The sequence below is a fragment of the Pseudophryne corroboree genome, chromosome 7 (genome assembly GCF_028390025.1).
Source record: "Pseudophryne corroboree isolate aPseCor3 chromosome 7, aPseCor3.hap2, whole genome shotgun sequence".
Classification (NCBI taxonomy): Eukaryota; Metazoa; Chordata; class Amphibia; order Anura; family Myobatrachidae; genus Pseudophryne; species Pseudophryne corroboree.
Window position 1 is genome coordinate 260281824 of NC_086450.1, and position 18808 is coordinate 260300631.

Sequence of the window (18808 nt, forward strand, 5' to 3'; positions counted from 1 at the left end):
TCTCAAAAACCGTAGTTATGATAGACTTACCGTTGATAACTCTATTTCTACTAAGTCCACAGTATCCACAAGATAACATTGGGATATGAGGTAGCGTCACCAGGAGCCATTGGCACTTTAAGAGTTTAATAGTGTGGGCTGGCTCCTCCCTCTATGACCCTCCTACCAGACTCAGTTTAGAAAATGTGCCCTGAGGAGCCGGTCACAGCTAGGGGAGCTCTACAGAGTTAACTTAGTAAAAGAGTTTATTTTCATTTTCATTTTAATTTTACAGGGAGGCTGTAGGCGACAGCCTCCCTGCAGCGCGGGACTGAGGGGGGGGGGGGGGGGAGGCACTGTCTGCCCCGTGTGGTCTTGTCCCACTGCTCCCGCTGACTGGGCACTAGCTCCAGAGGGGTCCGATCGCGCCCCGCCGCAGGGGAACGCTCTCCCCGGCAGCCGGCCGCCACCCCCTCAGGAGCTGAAGATGGCGAGTGAGTCACTGTCCCCCCTTGCAAGCGGGGGTACAGTGTGAAGTGGGCGGCTAGAGGGTTAGGAGCGCTGTCTTAACTGCATTCCTGGAAGGCTCAGCGGTACCTTGGTGTGGCGCTGGGGGGGGGGGAGTGCCCAGGGCCAGCCCCGGACTCTGCACTGGTTGTTTCCTGCATGTTGGGGTCTGTGGATCCAGGTCAGCCAAATCCTCCAGACCAGTATAATCTTCTTGAGAGCGGGAAACCGGCACCATTGAAGGGGGCGGAGTTTTCCCTCTGAGCGGACCCAGCAGCATTCAGCGCCATTTTCTCTGCCTGCAGTCGCTATCCACTGGATCCAGGTCCCTCCAGAGCTTTCTCCAGCAGTCTGTACGGTACCAGGGGGCTGTAGTAGGGAGGGGAGGCTGCATAATAGGCTGTGTCACCTATTAAGGGACACAGTCAGCGCGGGGAAGGGACTTCCTTTGCCTAAAAAGCGCTGTGTGTGGGTTGGCTCCAATCTCTGTGTCTCTCTGCCTCTCTTGGGAGGGAGGGGGGGGGGGGGGGGGGACGACTCTGCCAACATAATACCCTGTGTGTTTATGGGGTGTTTTGTGTGTGTATGTGTGTGGTAACATGTCTAGGGACAATGTGTCATATGCTGCAGAGGATTTGTCCTCCCAGGAGGACTCCATACCATGTAATCAGGATTGCACAGTTTTAGCGCAGATCCCCAGCTAGTGAGCCAGAATCGTTAGTCTCTCTGAGGGGGACTATTTCCCAGATTTCTAATAGCGTTGCTAGGACTGAGCACGCCACTTAGGTCCTCCAGTCCTCTGTGGTGGTATGGTCTGATTCTGCCTCCTCGGGGTCCCCGACGGTACATTCTCATAAACGTGCTCTTGCAATTATGCAGGATGACACGGACACCGACTCTGACGCTGCAGACGGTGATGGGGATGTGTTGCGGGGGACGGCATCACTTGCCAAGGGGGTGCAGTTGATGATTGAGGCTGTTAGGGATGTTTTACACACTTCAGACACCGCTCCGGACAGGTGGAGGAGGCCTTCTTCACAGATAATAAGAAGCCCAACCTCCCTTTCCCGGCATCCAAAGAATTGAATGCTATCTTTGAAAAGGCATGGGAAACTCCGGAAAAGAAATTTCAGATTCCCAAGAGGGTGTTGGTGGCTTTTCCCTTCCCAGAGGAAGATAGGAAGAGGTGGGAGTCCCCGCCGATAGTCGACGCCTCTGTGTCCAGGCTGTCCAAACAGGTAGTTTTACCTGTCCCGGGATCTACCGCGTTAAAGGACCCGGCAGATCGCAAGGTAGATGCTACGCTGAAAGCCATTTACACGGCTTCGGGGGCTATATTGTGACTTACTATAGCCTGTGCTTGGATTTCTAAAGCTATTGCCAGGTGGTCCATCACTCTGCAGGAGGAATCGTCTGCGCTGACCAAAGGTGACGTTGATTTGTTTTGCGTAATATTCAGGATTCTGCAGGGTTCCTGGTGGATTCCATGAAGGACCTGGGTTCCATGGCTGCGGGGATCTCCTCCATGTCAGTCTCGGCTCGCAGAGGTCTCTGGCTGCGCAACTGGTCTGCGGACGCGGAATCCAGGAAGTGTGTGGAAGGCCTTCCGTACAAAGGTCAGGCTCTATTTGGGGAGGCGCTGGATGCGTGGATTGCCACGGCTACCGCGGGTAAGTCTCCTTTTCTCCCCTCAGCTGCACCGGCTACGAAGAAGCCCTTTTCTTCTAACACGTCACAGTCCTTTCGGGCTGCGAGGCTTAGAAAAAATAAGCCTACGAACACCTTCTTCAGAGGTGGTCGTGCCAAAGGAAAGAAACCCGCTCCCGCAGGTTCTCAGACCCAGAAGCTCGCTTCTGATACCCTTAAGTCCTCCGCATGACGGTGGACAGCTAGGCCTGGAGGAAGGTCAGGTGGGAGTGAGACTCAGGCAGTTCAGCCACGTCTGGATGTCGTCGGGTCTGGACCCCTGGGTTCTGGATATAGTGTCCAGGGGGTACAGACTGGAGTTTCAAGAGCCCCCTCCTCACCATTTCTTCAAGTCAGGCTTACCAGCTCTGCTGGCGGACATCAGGAAATTGTTGGTGTCAGAGGTCATTGTTCAGGTCCCTCTTCAGCAACGGAACAAGGGTTATTATTCAAACCTTTTTCTGGTACCAAAACCGGATAGTTCGGTACGGCCTATTCTAAATTTAAAATCTTTGAACCCTTATCTCACGGAGTTTAAATTCAAGATGGAATCTCTGAGAGCTGTCATTTCAGGGCTGTCGGAGGGGAAGTTCCTGGTGTCCCTGGACATCAAGGATGCTTACCTCCACATTCCAATTCGGGCGCCGCATCAAGCTTATCTCAGGTTTGCGCTGATGGACGATCACTATTTGTTCCAAGCGCTGCCGTTTGGCCTCTCAACAGCACCAAGGATCTTCACCAAGGTGATGGCGGAGATGATGGTTCTCCTCCGCAAACAGGGGTTGAACATAATTCCATATCTGGATGATCTCCTGATCAAGGCGTCATCCAGGGAGAGGTTGTTGCGGTCCATCGCACTCACGACACAGCTGCTTAGGAAGCACGGTTGGATCTTGAACTTCTGAAGTCTCATAACGAGCCGACAAGGCGACTGTCTTTCCTGGGAATGATCCTCGACATGGAAGTGCAGAGGGTATTTCTCCCGGCGGAGAAAGCGTTGGTGATTCAAACGATGGTCCGGGATGTCCTACGGCATACCCGGGTATCTGTTCATCAATGCATACGCCTTCTGGGGAAGATGGTTGCCGCCTACGAGGCTCTGCAGTACGGCAGGTTTCATGCTCGACCTTTTCAACTGGACCTCTTGGACCAGTGGTCGGGCTCTCACCTACACATGCACAAGAGGATACGCCTGTCTCCGAACGCCGGGATTTCACTCCTCTGGTGGCTGCAACTTCCACACCTTCTGGAAGGGTGAAGGTTCGGGATTCAAGACTGGATCCTTTTGACCACAGATGCAAGTCTAAGAGGTTGGGTAGTGGTCACTCTGGAGGAAACCTTTCAAGGACGATGGTCGGATCAAGAGTCACTTCTCCCAATAAACATCCTGGAACTCAGGGCCATTTACAACGCCCTTCTACAGGATCGGGCTGTTCAGGTGCAGTCGGACAACGTGACCACAGTGGCCTACATAAACCGACAGGGCGGAATGAAGAGCAGAGCTGCCATGACAGAGGTGTCAAAAATCCTCATCTGGGCAGAAAGGCACGCAGGGCGATGTCGGCAATCTTCATTCTGGGCGTAGACAACTGGGAAGCAGACTTCCTCAGCAGACACGATCTCCATCCAGAGGAGTGGGGCCTCCATCCGGAGGTGTTCGAGGAGGTAACCGGCTGGTGGGGGGTTCCTCACCTAGACATGATGGCCTCCTGCCTCAACAAGAAGCTACAGAGGTACTGTTCCAGGTCAAAAGACCCACAGGCAGTGGCGGTGGATGCACTGGTAACACCTTGGGTGTTGAAGTCAGTGTATGTGTTCCCTCCACTTCCTCTGATACCAAGGGTTCTTCAACTAGTGAGAAGAACGAAGGTTCTGGCAATCCTCATTGCTCCGGACTGGCCAAGGAAGGCTTCGAACGCGGACCTGCTGGATCTTCTGCTGGAAGGTCCACGGCTTTTACCTCTTCGGAAGGATCTGCTTCTGCAGGGGCCGTTCGCTTATCAAGACTTACTGCGGCTTTGTTTGACGGCATGGCGGTTGAACGCCAGATCTTAGCTCGGAAGGGTATCCCGAGTTAGGTCATTCCTACCCTGATACAGGCCAGGAAGGGGGTAACGTCTAAGCATTACCGTCGCATTTGGAAGAAATATGTTTCTTGGTGTGAGGCCAAGATGTTTCCGGCGATGGAGTTTCGACTTGGTCGTTTTCTCCTTTTTCTGCAGGCAGGGGTGGATATGGGGCTGAGACAGGGCTTCCATCAAGGTCCAGATCTCTGCTTTGTCCATCTTATTCCAAAACCAATTGGCTGTTCTTCCTGAGGTTCAGACCTTTTTGAAAGGGGTTCTGCACATCCAGCTTCCCTTTGTGGCGCCTACGGCTCCATGGGATCTGGATGTGGTGTTGCAGTTCCTACAATCTGCTTGGTTTGAGCCTCTACAGGAGGCTGATCTCAAGTTTCTCACGTGGAAGAAGGTCACTTTGTTGGCCTTGGCTTCTGCAGGACGCGTGTCGGAATTGGGGGCTTTATATTGTAAAAGCCCCTATCTGATCTTCCATGAAAACAGGGCAGAACTTAGGACTCGTCCACAGTTCCTGCCTAAGGTTGTGTCGGCTTTCCACATCAACCAGCCTATTGTGGTGCTAGTGTCTACTGACTCCTCAATTACTTCAAAGGCCTTGGATGTAGTGAGGACTATGAAGATTTACGTGAAGAGGATAGTTCGTCATAGGAAAAGTGACTCTCTGTCCTCTATGATCCAAAGAAAATTTGATGTACTGATTCTAAGCAGTCGATTTCACGCTGGATTAGGTTCACTATCCAGCATGCTTATTCCACGACAGGATTGCCGTGTCCGAAATACGTAAAGGCCCACTCTATGTTGTTTCCTCGGGCACAGTTTCTAGACTGAATCTGGTAGGAGGGGCATAGAGGGAGGAGCCAGCCCACACTATTAATCTCTTAAAGTGCCTATGGCTCCTGGTGGACATGTCTATACCCCATGGTACTAATATGGACCCCAGCATCCTCTACAGACTACGAGAAAAGGATTTACCGGTAGGTAACCAAAATCCTATTTTTCTCTGACTGGGTCCACAGGATTATCCACAGGATAACATTGGGATATTGTCGAGCGACAGTGAAAATGGCACCAACACGGTCACGAGCTTTCTGGCCTCCCAGGATGCATTGGGGCCTCCACTATATAGTCCCGCCCACTGACTCAGTCAGATCAGTTTTTTGCTTGGTGCAGCAGGAAGCCGCATGGTCACAGGGCTGCTGAGAAAGCAGCCTCAAGTTTTCATTACTTTATTTTTATAGACTTACTGTTTTGGTTTTTGAGCGACTTCTCTTAACAGCGTTTTAAACGCATATTAGACAGAGTCGCTCCAACAACTCCCCACCGGGTCGCAACAACGCTTACCTTCGCGGTACAGTGCTGTCTCGACGGGCGTCTGTGTCGGATGTTCTAGCAGGTCCAGCAGACGTTACCAGGCTGTGGCCGGAGCATAGGGAGACAGTGAGTATATGGACTTCCTCTTACTAGAGGGGTCAGGACACAGCTACACTGATTTGGTGGAGACTGCAAACAGTGTGTTGATGCACCGAACATCTCGAGTGTGACAGCGCTACGCTCTGGGGATCATAGGGCCAGGACTAGGTGAGGCCGCGATCCTGGGAGTTTAAGTCAACAGGGGGTTTCAGACGCTCTCCTGGCCGTCCCTCCTCCGAGTTCATGGCCAGTTCCCGCGTGTCTCTCGTTTCATGAACTGAATGACCTCACTTCCGGTCAGACGCTACCACGAGGGTACTCGGTCGCAGCTTAGACGCTGCGGTTGTGTACACTGGATATAAACCCGCCCAGACCGAGTCGTAGGCCTTTAGCGTCTGCATGCACGTGGAGTCGCTCAGCATCCGTGTCCGTTGGTGAGCGTCCGTGTCCGTTATCCGTTTCCAAAAGCGGCAGTGTACACCAGTAGCGTCTGAATCCACTCAGCGTCTTACGAGCGTCTTTGCTTGGATATGGAAGTGTGGTGAGTCTCCCTGTATCCCGCTCTCTGGAGGCAGGGTATACAGTACTAAAAATTCCTTCTACTTCTTAGTGTGCATTGTTAATTTTTAGTACCTATTGCATATGAGACCTGTATATTACTGTGTTTTCTGCATGTTATGTTGAAAAAAGAACCAGTTAAACAGAAGTACAATTTTCCTACTTATGTATAAGTTATTATGGAGGTTGTATTCTCATATGACAATGTCTAATGCTTTAACATGTGACTGACTGCTAGTATGCGTGCTGGCTTTTCTGTGTAATGTCAGTCCTGTTCTGACCCTCAAATCAGGTGCACTGTGGTCAGATTGATTTCACCTCTATATACTGATTATAGGGTGTTTTTCAGTCACAAAATTGTGTAGTCAATATCGGAAAAAATGTCTGTGAGCGGCAAAAGTGATGAGGAGAATTTGTCAAGCACTCCCATAGCCCTAACATGCTTATCTTGTAAGTCAGGGGTAATTGATATGAATCAACTGGTCACTTATGAGGGTTTGTGTGCACACTTTCGCTTTTCAGCGAAGTAAAAAACAGGAGTTAGTTCAACCTCCAGTAGAGCCACCATGGAATATGTTCGCAAAGACTCTGTCTTCAATAGCGGACAGGTTAGCTCCAGTAGCACCACCTCAAGGGTTAGGTTACACTATGAACCCATACATGCAGCTCCCTTCCTATGGTTTGGTTTCAGTAGCCTCTACAAGCAACCAAGGGGCAGGTAAGACTAAGACAGATACGTCTGTATGGCAGACTACACAAGAGGATACATCAGATGATGATGCGGAAACAATAGATTCAACTCCGTATGATGATCAGTCGCAGAGCTTTAGTTCAGATGATGTAGCTGAACTCATTAATGCAGTAAAGGCTGTGCTTTCTCTGGAAGAGCCAGCCAAGACCGCGTTAAAAGCACCTGTATTCAAACGAACAAAGTCAGTGAAAGCTGAATTTCCAGCGTCAGAGGAGTTGACGGAAATGATGGATGAGTCTTGGGCAGCGCCCGGTAAAAAGTATAAGATTCCTAGGAGATGGGATTCTTATTATCCATTTCCTGCTGGAGATTGTTCGAAGAGAGAAGTTCCTCCAAAAGTAGATGCACATGTTCTGCGACTCGTGCATAAATCTGCTTTGCCACTGTCATCTACCTCTTTGAATGATGTCACAGACAGGAGGGTAGAGAGCCTATTGAAAAATATTTTTTCTCTTGTGGGTGCAGTGGTAAGACCTGCTATTGCTTCGGCCTGGGTAGCAAAGGCAATGGGCGAATGGATAGAGGAACTAGAGAATGACCTCCCCTCTCCTACTAGAGAGCAAGAGGATCGTCTTTGCCGTTTAAGACAATCTGCCCAGTATTTAGAAGAAGCAGCCATTGATGTAGGCACTGTTGCTTCTAAAGCTTCAGCCCTGGCAGTAGTCGCTCACAGAGCAGTCTGGCTACGGACCTGGAAGGCAGATGCGGAGTCCAAAAAGGAATTGGAAGCATTGCCTTTCGTGGGTAATATATTATTTGGAAAACCTTTATCGGATATCCTAGAGTCAGAGGCTGAATCGAAGAAGGTCAGATTTCCGGCTACCTATAACCCTAAGTCCAAGGGTTTAAAATTTTGCTCATTTCGCTGGCAAAGCAAAGCGAAAGGTAAAGAGGAGCCTAAACAACCCCAGTTTAAATCCAGGGGTAGGAAGCAGTGGGCTAGCAAAAAGCCAGCTTCCAAACCTGAACAGAAACCCTCAGCCTGAAGAGACGGGCCTCCGCCTGGAGGATTCCAGGGTTGGGGGCCGACTCCTGCAATTTGCACACACATGGCAACAGTCAACAACAGATGCCTGGGTGCAGAATGGGTTCCCATTCAGGAGGCAGCCTCCTCAAAGATTTTTTTGCACCAGCCCGTCTCGTATAGAGTCGAAGGCCAATGCCCTGCAAGAAGCAGTCCAAAAATTACTGCAGTCAGGTTTGATTGTCCCAGTACCTCCATCACAAAAGGGACAGGGGTATTACTCCAATCTGTTTCTAATCCAGAAACCAAATGGGTCATATCGACCAATTCTAAATCTGAAGATGTTGAACAATTACATATGGATCCCGAAGTTCCACATGGAGACGTTACGCTCCATAATGTTGGCTATGGAACCGGGAGACTATATGCTATCTCTGGATGTACGGGATGCTCACCTACATGTGCCTATAGCACTATCACATCAGTGTTACCTCAGGTTTGCCATCCTCAAGGAACACTTCCAGTTCTAAGCTCTGCCCTTCGGGCTAGCTTACAGCACCCAGGGTGTTTACCAAGATCATGGTGGTTATGGCAGCTTGTCTGCGCAAACAAGGGATAAGAATATTCCCATACCTAGACGACCTATTAATCTTAGCACAGTCGCAAGGTTTACTGTTGAGCCATCTCCAACAGACGATAGTTTGTTTACAGAGACAAGGGTGGCTCATAAATTGGGAGAAGTCGTCCCTGAATCCGTCACAGCGGATGGTTCATTTGGGAGCCATATTGGATTCAGACCTACAGAGAGTTCTCTTACCAGAGAAGAAAATAGTCAAGGTGCAGGTCATGGCTCAGGAAGCGTTGCAAGCCCAGACAATGTCAGTCCATGCAGCAATGCGACTGTTGGGTCTGATGGTATCAACGTTCGACATGGTGGAATATGCGCAATTCCACTTCAGACCGTTGCAGCATCTCATTTTGACCAAATGGAACGGAAATCATCAAACAATAAAGAAGCAGATGATAAAGATTCCAGTAAATGTAAAAAGGTCTCTAGCATGGTGGCTCCAGACAGACCATTTAAACAAGGGGAGACCCTTTTGGATAAGAGTGGCAAGTCTTGACGACAGATGCCAGCCTGCAAGGCTGGGGGACGGTACTCTGTAGCCTATGGTTCCAGGGAAAATGGACCACAAGGGAAAGTCGGCTGCCGATAAATCTGTTAGAAATAAGAGCCATTTACTTGGCCCTAGTTCAGGCAAAGGACAATCTACAAGGAAGACCAGTCCAGATCCGCTCAGACAATGCGACGGCAGTAGCATACCTCAATCAAGGAGGAACTCACAGCAAGAGTCTGATGGAGGAAGTAACTCCCATTCTAAAATGGGCGGAACTCCATCTCCCAGCATTGTCAGCAGTATTTGTCCCGGGTGTACTAAATTGGGAAGCGGATTTTCTCAGTCGGCACACCATTCAGGAAACCGAATGGGCACTACACCCAGAAGTGTTTCAGACACTGGTGAACAGATGGGGTCTACCGGAGATAGACCTTATGGCGTCTCGTCTAAACAACAAAGTTGCGAGGTACGGATCAAGAACAAGGGACCCAGGAGCGATCCTGGTAGACGCACTGTCAGTAGAATGGACGTTTCGGCTGGCATATATGTTCCCTCCAATATCTCTGTTACCCAGAGTAGTGAGAAAGATAAAACAGGCAAAAGGAGCAATCATTCGAATAGCTCCAGCTTGGCCAAGAAGGCATTGGTACACAGATCTGTTGAGAATGTCCGTGGAAGCACCGATACTGCTCCCTCAACGTCCAGATCTGTTAATACAGGGTCCTTGTCAGTCATCTGGATAGCCTGTCTTTGACGGCGTGGCTGTTGAAACCTCTATCTTAGAGGCTAAAGGATTTTCAAAGCAGGTAATCCAAACCATGCTTAGAGCAAGAAAGCCTTCTTCGGCCCTTGTATATCATAGAATATGGCAAGCCTATATTCATTGGTGTTCTGGAAAAAATTACAATCCGAGATCTTTTAAAGTAGCTAGAATTTTGGATTTCCTGCAGGCAGGATTGGATAAAGGGTTGAAGGTTGCTTCCTTGAGGGTGCAAGTCTCAGCGTTGACTGTATGGTTTCAGCAGAAGATTGCTGACCTACAGGATGTACGTACATTTTTCCAAGGAGTAGTACATATTCAACCTCCATTTGTTCCTCCTGCAGCTCCCTGGGATTTGAATTTAGTTCTTAAATTTCTCCAGGGTCCTTTGTTTGAACCACTTGAGAGAGCAGATCTTAAGTGGTTAAAGGTTAAAGTTCTTTTTTTACTGGCAATGGCGTCAGCCAGAAGAGTGTCAGATTTAGGAGCATTATCATGTAAGTCTCCTTTCCTAAGTTTTTTTTTCCAGACAGAGCAGTTCTCAGAACGAGATCTAGTTATCTTCCAAAGGTGGTGTCAAAGTTTCACCTGAATGAAGAGATTGTAGTCCCAGCTTTTCAGGTATCGGGACTATCTGCGGGAGAAGCGTCACTGGACGTGGTCCGGGCTTTAAAAATCTACAGAGATCGTACTAGTGCCATCAGGAAAACAGATTCCCTCTTCATCCTCTACGGATTCCATAGGAGAGGTTGGCCTGCTAGTAAACAGACGCTGGCGAGATGGCTCCGAATGGTAATATCAGAAGCTTATTCTCATGCAGATCTCCCTATTCCGGCTAATGCACACTCTACACGTAAGGTAGGTCCTTCTTGGGCAGCACAACAGGGTGCATCAGCAGAACAGATATGTAGGGCAGCCACATGGTCTTCCATAAACACATTCATCAGACATTATGCCTTGGATACTTTTGCCTCTCATGACGCAGACTTCGGGCGAAAGGTCCTCCTGTGCAATCAGGAGCGTCCCCACCACTAAAATAGCTTTGGGAATCCCAATGTTATCCTGTGGATAATCCTGTGGACCCAGCCAGAGAAATAAATGTTATGGTAAGAACTTACCGTTGATAACGTGATTTCTCTTATGTCCACAGGTTTCCACAGGGATCCCACCCTGACGCATCTGATTTGAGGATCTAGACAAACACTTAAAACCTCTTCCTTCTTGTATGGAAGGGTGTGCATGTGTGTTCTTATCGCCTGTACAGGTCTCTACATAATGTTCCTGCCTAAAATCGTTGTGGAAAGAACTGATCTGACTGAGTCAGTGGGCGGGACTATATAGTGGCGGCCCCAATGCATCCTGGGATGCCAGAAAGCTCGTGACCGTGTTGGTGCCATTTTCGCTGTCGCTCGACAATATCCCAATGTTATCCTGTGGATACCTGTGGACATAAGAGAAATCACGTTATCAACGGTAAGTTCTTACCATAACGTTTATTTTCAGTGTCTTGTGGAAGATAAGGACATATTTTGGATATGTTTTTTTAGATGCATGTAACATAATTTGGATACAGATTGAATGTGTGGAACAAAGCACAGTTCAGAGTCAAGGACGACACCTAGGCAGCGATCTTGTGGGGTAGGGTGGATAGTCGCATTGTCAACAGTTATGGAGATATCAGGTTAGTAACTACTCTTGGCTGGCGGGAAAATAATTAATTTTGTTTTGGAAATGTTGAGCTTGAGGTGGCTAGATGACATCCATGATGAAATAGCAGACAGGCATTCATTGACATGGACCAATACAGATGGTGATAAATCTGGGGTGGATAGGTAGATTTGAATATCATCAGCGTACAAATTATATTGAAATCCGAAGGAGCTGATTAGTTTACCAAAAGATGAGGTATAGATTGAGAAAAGCAGAGGACCTAAGACTGAGGCTTGAGGTACTTCAACTGATAGAGGTTGAGAAGAGGAGGTAGAATCAGAGAAGTGAACACTGAAAGAGCGATCAGAGAGGTAGGATGAGAACCAAGTAAGGGCTGTGTCCTTAAGACCTAGGGATTTTAGTGTTTGTATGAGAAGAGAGTGGTAAACAGTGTCAAAAGCAGAGATCTAGAAGAATAAGAAGTGTGTAATGGCCTTTAGATCTAGCACTGACCAAATTGTTTACTACTTTGGTCAGTGCCGTCTCTGTGGAGTGTTGGGCATAAGCCTTGGATTTTAACAAAGGCCCTGTGCCTCCTCTAAGGATAGAATGGCTTTCATATGCACTAATTAGCTCAGGTATATCAACTGAGCTAGGACCTTCATTCTCATCTCTGTATGCAGAACCAGAATGTGATTAATCCTCATTATCCGACGTGTCCCCATCTGAAACGTGTAGACTGTGAAGATGCTGTTTCATGTCAGTCTGATTTACCTTCCCCATGCCTCTCCGCCTGCTTTTGTTGAAAGGCTGCAGATTCCTTTACTGGATGTGATAAAACCCAGGGGGAATGTTACATGTAAGGGTTAACAGGGTAACCTATTCATGGTATAGGTGCTGGCACTATCTGCTGAGCTATATTGGATAATGGGGGCAATTCCAAGTTGATCGCAGCAGGAACATTTTTAGCAGTTGGGCAAAACCATGTACACTGCAGGGGAGGCAGATATAACATGTGCAGAGAGAGATAGATTTGGGTGTGGTGAGTTCAATTTGCAATCTAAATTGCAGTGTAAAAATAAAGCAGCCAGTATTTACCCTGCGCAGAAACAAAATATCCCACCCAAATCTAACTCTCTCTGCACATGTTATATCTGCCCCCCCCCCCCCCCCCTGCAGTGCACATGGTTTTGCCCAATTGCTAAAAAAAAAATCCTGCTGCGATCAACTTGGAATTACCCCCTATGTCTGTGCAAAAGCAGCCCGTGGGGGTTTGATTTGAACTTGTGCCTGCCTTGGATTATTCAGGAGGCTTTAATGAAAGCTGAAACAATTTGCACATAATCCATCTTGAACCAGATCCTGATAGGTTAACCTAGCTTTGCAGGACAAACATGAAATCAGTGTTGGTGCTGCTGTTGAGAGTGTATCCTTCTCACCCTTGCCTTCTTAGAGATGGTAAACAAATTGCATACCTACCTGTATGGTGTTAGCCACACAGTTTGTGACTGAAATCACTTTAAAGCCTGGTAAAGTGACATACAATCCGATTCCTCCCTGCCTTGCACCAGCATTGAGGATTGGTATTATACACATAAACTGACAAGAAATAGTAAAGTCAGCAATCACCCTAGCAATCAGTCACAAGTTATACATTAGTATAATAAGCAATATGAGCACATATTCAACTACAGATACATTTCAAGTATGTAGGAAAAACATATTACTGCATTACCTTATCTAGGACATTTAACGTTTTCAGTCGCACAGTGAAAGAAACGGCAGCAATAGTTTACAGACTCATATGCATCAGGCACTTATCCAACTACTCATACCCAATGGTAGGTAGAGACTTAGTGCTGTATCACTTGGGTCAGTGGAGTGGGATACAAGGAGACTTCACCCCGCTTCCAGGATCGATCAATACGTTAGTGACTGCTAAGTGGATCCAGACGCAATTAGTGTACACAAACGCCCCGTGAACACAGACACCCAAGTGAACACCGACACACCAATCACACAGCTGCCTATGCTGTGACTGGGTCCTTTTTGATACACAGTGTCTCAGCCAGAAGCGGGAAATCAGTTCATGGCAGGAAACTCAGAGGAAACTGGTCATGAACCAGGGAGAGGAGCAACCAGAGGAGCGTCTTCCTCCCACTGCTGACATCAACCCCAGGGATCCCAGCCTCATACTAATCCCTGGAGCCTATGATCCCTGGGGCCTAGCTCTGGTGCACCTGAGGTGGCAGCCGCGTCAGTGACTGTTCAATAGTCTCCTCCCAAAAACAGTGTGGCTTGGTCTTCCCCGCTAACCGTTACCGACGCCTTACCTTCTCCCCGTGCCCCGGCCACAGCCTGGTGATGTCAGCTGGACTTGCTAGTACATCCTACACAGACGCCCTCTGAAACAGCGCTGTATGTGTGGGTAAGTGTTGTAGCAACCTGGCGGGGAGTTGTTGGAGTGACTCTTTCTAAGGTGCTTGTAAGATGCTTTTTAGAAAAATCCCTCAAAAAACGTAAGACTATAAAAATAAATTAAATATCAAGCTTATGGTTGCTAAAAACAGCAGCTCAAAGATTGTGGTCCGGCTCATGCTGCACCAACAAAAAAATCTGAATTAACTGAGCCAGGAGGCTATAAAAGAAAATTGAGAAGTGGCGCAACTACCAATAAGGCCTTACATAAAATATCCTTATATATTCCAGGTGTAATGAGTCCTGTGTTGTAAAGGTCCCGTTGTCCGTACAACCTTTGATCCTGTAGTTAAGGAGGCGGTGATATAGGGGACTGGCCTGTTGCATTCTGGGAGGCCGAAAGCTTTTGATCTTTGGTGCCAATCCGCTGACGCTACCTCATATCCCAATGTTATCCTGTGGATTATATGTGGACCCTGCAGGAGAAATAACTTTTATTTTAATTTGCAACATAAAGTTTTTTTTACAGTTATCTTTCAGAAAATATTTGAAAAAAAATATATAGGAAAACTGGTTTTATTATGTTTTGGCATTGAACAAATTAAATCCAGTTCCAGACGGTAAGGTAAATGAATCACCTTATGCAAAAATATAATCCTAATGAATCTATACACTGGATACAAGTTAAGCAGGAGGATTCACTGATGGTTTTATTTTAATGTGCTATTTTACCTATATAACTACCTATATAATTTATTTTAATACTGTATAAACCATGTTATAATATACATATGCAATTTATCTTATTTGGTTTGATTGTATGCATATGCATTATGTGTATAGATACTTTTATAGATAAGAACCCTAATTCAGATACCACTGGTGAATCTGAAGAGAATATATGAAAAAAAACCACAGTGCATTTCAAGAAAATTAAAACTAAAGTTACAGAATTGATATCCCAGTAAGCACTGTTGGTCAATTGTGCTGTAATTGTAACAAATATCATGTAAAAGCATATCTGGAGTTTGCAAGAAAACCTCAGTGACCATGCTAAAGAGTTATATGGTTTTATGGTCAAATGATACAAAGATTAAGCTAATTCAAATTGTGCTACAGGCAATGCTTACTTCAAGGAGCCTCCACAGTGGTATGAATGAAATATTGGCAGTTTGTGTTAATTTATTAGGCTAGGGTCCAGGTGTGGTCTGTCATATACCATATAATAATTTCCGTGAAAGCAGGAGTACCTACAGTAGGTCGAGTTGCATTTTATACAACTCATTGTTTTGATGTGTTTCTGTATGCAAGCATATTTATTGGCTTTAATCTTTCTTTTAGGTGCATCAGACCACGAAGTAAACAGTTCGCAGTTGTAGTCAGGTGGGATAAACTAATGCTTATTGCTGGACGTGGGAATGAAAGCATTTTGTATCCTTAACATTCATTTTTTATGTTTTGATAATTGTATTTTATTTGGTTTAAATCTATTTAGTTTTGAAGCGGGCAAATGTTGTTGAAACCTTAACACCTAATACATATTTCCTTTGGATGAGGAAACATTTATGGTTTCTGAACTTGATGGTGTCAGACTTATCTCTCATTCCACACATGAGTTTCTCCATGAGATCCCAAGTATGTAGCAGAAAAGTGGTTGCTAGATATATCTTTACTCTGTTTACTTTTTAAATGTGTTTGTGGTTTAATGCATTTTTCATATTTACATTTTTAGTGCAATTTGCTTTTTATTGTTTTTTTTTTATAAGGATAAACATGACAAAGAATGTAATAGATATGTAAATCACAGTCTATATAGGATTAAAAAATGACACCACATAATATAAAAACAGTAAAAACATACAAGAAAATCTCGAAATAAATCAAAACAGAACAATATCCAAGGAAGGAAGGAAAGAGAGAAAGATGTGCTGAAGGAAAAAAGGGGAGAGAACAGTTCTGGGTCCTGCGCAGACAAACAAAAGAGAAGCAAGCGCCATTTAAACAAGTCTAAATGTTAGCCAAAAAAAACTAAAACTAACAAAAACAGACCATTGTTTAAACCAAGGGGTCATGAACACCGAAGGTCCCGTGGTGCATACAGAAGTTTGGAGGGAAGAAAAGCAATAATATCTTTAAAGGTTTTCGAGTTCCTAAAGTCCAACCAGCATCTCTAAAGACTGCATAGTTACCTTCCACAGAAGACATAATATCTTCCATTTCCATATAGAAATCTATTCTAATAAATCAGTCTCTAACCGTTGGAGAAGAGAAGGAGTGCCACTTTACAGGGATATACACCTTAGCAGTGTCATTTAGATGGCATAACAGAGATTTTTTATATCTCGGTATAGGGGCAGGGGACTGGTGAAACACCCAGAACAGCAGGTCGGAAGGAACTGGTTCCCCAATAATGATTGCAGAGAGTTTTGAGAACTTTCGACCAAAAGAGCATTGCCACCATATGTGTAGTTGGTTACCAGGGGCATTTGAGCACCACCAGCATATATTGGTTGTGCCAATCCCCATGTTAGAGAGAGCATCTGGACACCTATACCAATGGGATATTAACTTGTACTGGGTCTTCCAAACACCAGTAGAAGAGCAAGCATGTGCCAAACAAAATATTTTATCCCAGTTGGTATCTCCCATCTCCTTACCCTATTCCAGGTCCCATGTCTTAGTGAAATGTGGATGCCAGAGACTCGCATCCTCCAAAAGAAAATTATATATCAAAGAGAGAGTATGAGTAGGCAGTGAGGGACCCAGCACAGAGAAATTCAAAAGGCGTTAGAGCCATGTGAAGTGTGCGAGAGGGACTAAAAGAGTGAAGGGAGTGGAAAACTTGAAAGTACCACCAAAACTCCCCCTGGGGTAAATTCCAATTGCCCTGTATGTCAGCAAAGTATGCAGTGTTGCCCCCATTCACCAGCTGTCTGACTCAGAAGAGGATCCCTCTGACCAACAGCTAAAAGCTCTGAGATCCAGCCCAAGAGGAAAGTGAACATTTGAGAAGATTGATAAATTAAGGATGGATGTAGATGAAATGGAGGGATTCTTTCGAAGGGACTTCCAACAGGACAATTTAGGTCAATGGTAGGATGGAAAGAGCTGGAAGAGGTGGGAAGCCACATAGCCATGGAAATGGGGACGGTTAATGCCTACTTTTCTATCTGCACCCATTACTTCTGCGTGTCAGCTCTCGACCAATCCAGGATTCTAGTGAGAAGACATGCATGGTAGTAACCCTGAGTATTGGTGAGTCAAAGGCCCCCTCTATAGGGTACATTTACTAATGCTTCTAAAACAGGGAATTCATTTTTAGTATGCCTATTCTCCCAAACCATGAAAAAGTTCTAGCTCTCAAAGATTGCAATTCTGAACATATTTTGGCTAATAGGGTGGTGAAATTAGCTTCAAACAAGTGGCTGAGGTCCTTGTTAATGACTACTCCAAGGTATTCTAAGTAGGAAGCATGCGGGCAAAGGGAACATCAGTTTTCAGTCCTCCTAACATTTGGGGTGGTGGTGCAATATTTAGAGCAACCGATTTAGATTAATTAACCTTGAAATTAGATTGGTCACCAACTAGTCTAAACTGTTCCAGCAGATTAGGTAGGGAAGTCACTGGAGAAGTAATTGTCCCCAATACGTCACTGGCAAACAAGGCTAATTTGTATTCCTTATCTTGTAGGACATAACCAGAGATAGCAGGGTTTAATCTAATAGATTACACCAAGAGGCCTCCATATAAAGATCAAAAGTGACGGTGAGCAACTCTGTCGAGTGCCATAATTAATAGCGAAGGAGCCGGAGAGGGTGCCAGTAACTCTAAACTTGGTCGATGGGGAATGATATAGGGAGATGATATGTTGAAAGAAGACAAGACCAAGGGGCTAATTCAGACCTGATCGGCTATTAGGCCTGAACTGTGCATGTGCAACGCTGGCGCATGGCAGACAGCCAACGGTTGTCTAGCCCTGCGATCGTCTCTGCCTGATTGACAGGCAGAGGAAGTCGCTGGTTGGGAGGGGGCGCGGTCCAGGCAACACAGGCGTGCCTGGACCATGTGGGGGGGGGGAGGCGCGGGCCACGGCAGCTGCGACCCGGGCTGCAACGAGTAGCTCTCTGCCAGCACTGCTCGATGCTTTTATACTTGTGCGGGAGGGTCGGCCCTGACATGCGGGATGGACTAGCCTTGTGCGCACATCTACGATCAGGTCTGAATCACCCCCAAGTCCCAAATGTCGCAGCACACCGGCCATGAAACCCAGTCAATTCGATCGAATGCCTTCTCGGCATCACTGGACAGTAAGATCGCTGGAATCTTCGTTGTGGAGATATGGTGTATAAGGGCCAGGATCTTAGAGGCCCAGGACAAATCCAGCCTAATCATTATGTATAATCGATGGGAGAAGAGTTTAGCAAATAATTTAACATCGACATTAAGAAGGGGGTGGACCGGTAGCTGGGACACAGGGAGGAGTCCTTGCATTCCTTAGGGATCACTGTGATGTGGTCTTCAAAGGACTGGCTAGAGAAAGGGGACTGTACGTAGACAGGGTTAAAGGCTTCCAAAAGTAATGGAAGTATATTATCTTTAAAGGCCTTGTAGTAGTTGATGGTAAAACTGTCCGGGCCAGGGGATTTCCCAGAAGGGGTAGATGTGATAGCCTCCTCCAGTTCAAGCATAGTAAAAGGCCTCTCCAGCTCCTCAAAATAAAGCTCACTCAGCTTAGGAAACGCTACTTTATGCAAAAGTGATTGGAAAAGAAAGACTTCATGCTGGGGCACACTTTTGAGCTGTGGAGGAGTAGTTCCGAACTGGAATTTGGAAAAACAGAAACTTCTGGTTTGAGGTTCTGTTCTAACCAACAATGGCTATGTATCATTGGTCCCTAGTGGGATATCAATAGTATGTTGGTGATGC

General features: G+C 46.5%; 1 protein-coding gene across 4 annotated transcripts in view; it reads left to right on the forward strand.

The window, feature by feature from the left end:
- Positions 1-18808, forward strand: part of VPS16 (VPS16 core subunit of CORVET and HOPS complexes) — a 959900-nt gene that overhangs the window by 316297 nt on the left and 624795 nt on the right. For all 4 annotated transcript variants that reach the window (XM_063934117.1, XM_063934116.1, XM_063934114.1 and 1 more), the window contains 2 exons: positions 15224-15312; positions 15422-15517. In XM_063934117.1, coding sequence (XP_063790187.1) covers positions 15224-15312; positions 15422-15517 — 185 coding nt within the window. The remainder of the gene's footprint in view (positions 1-15223; positions 15313-15421; positions 15518-18808) is intronic.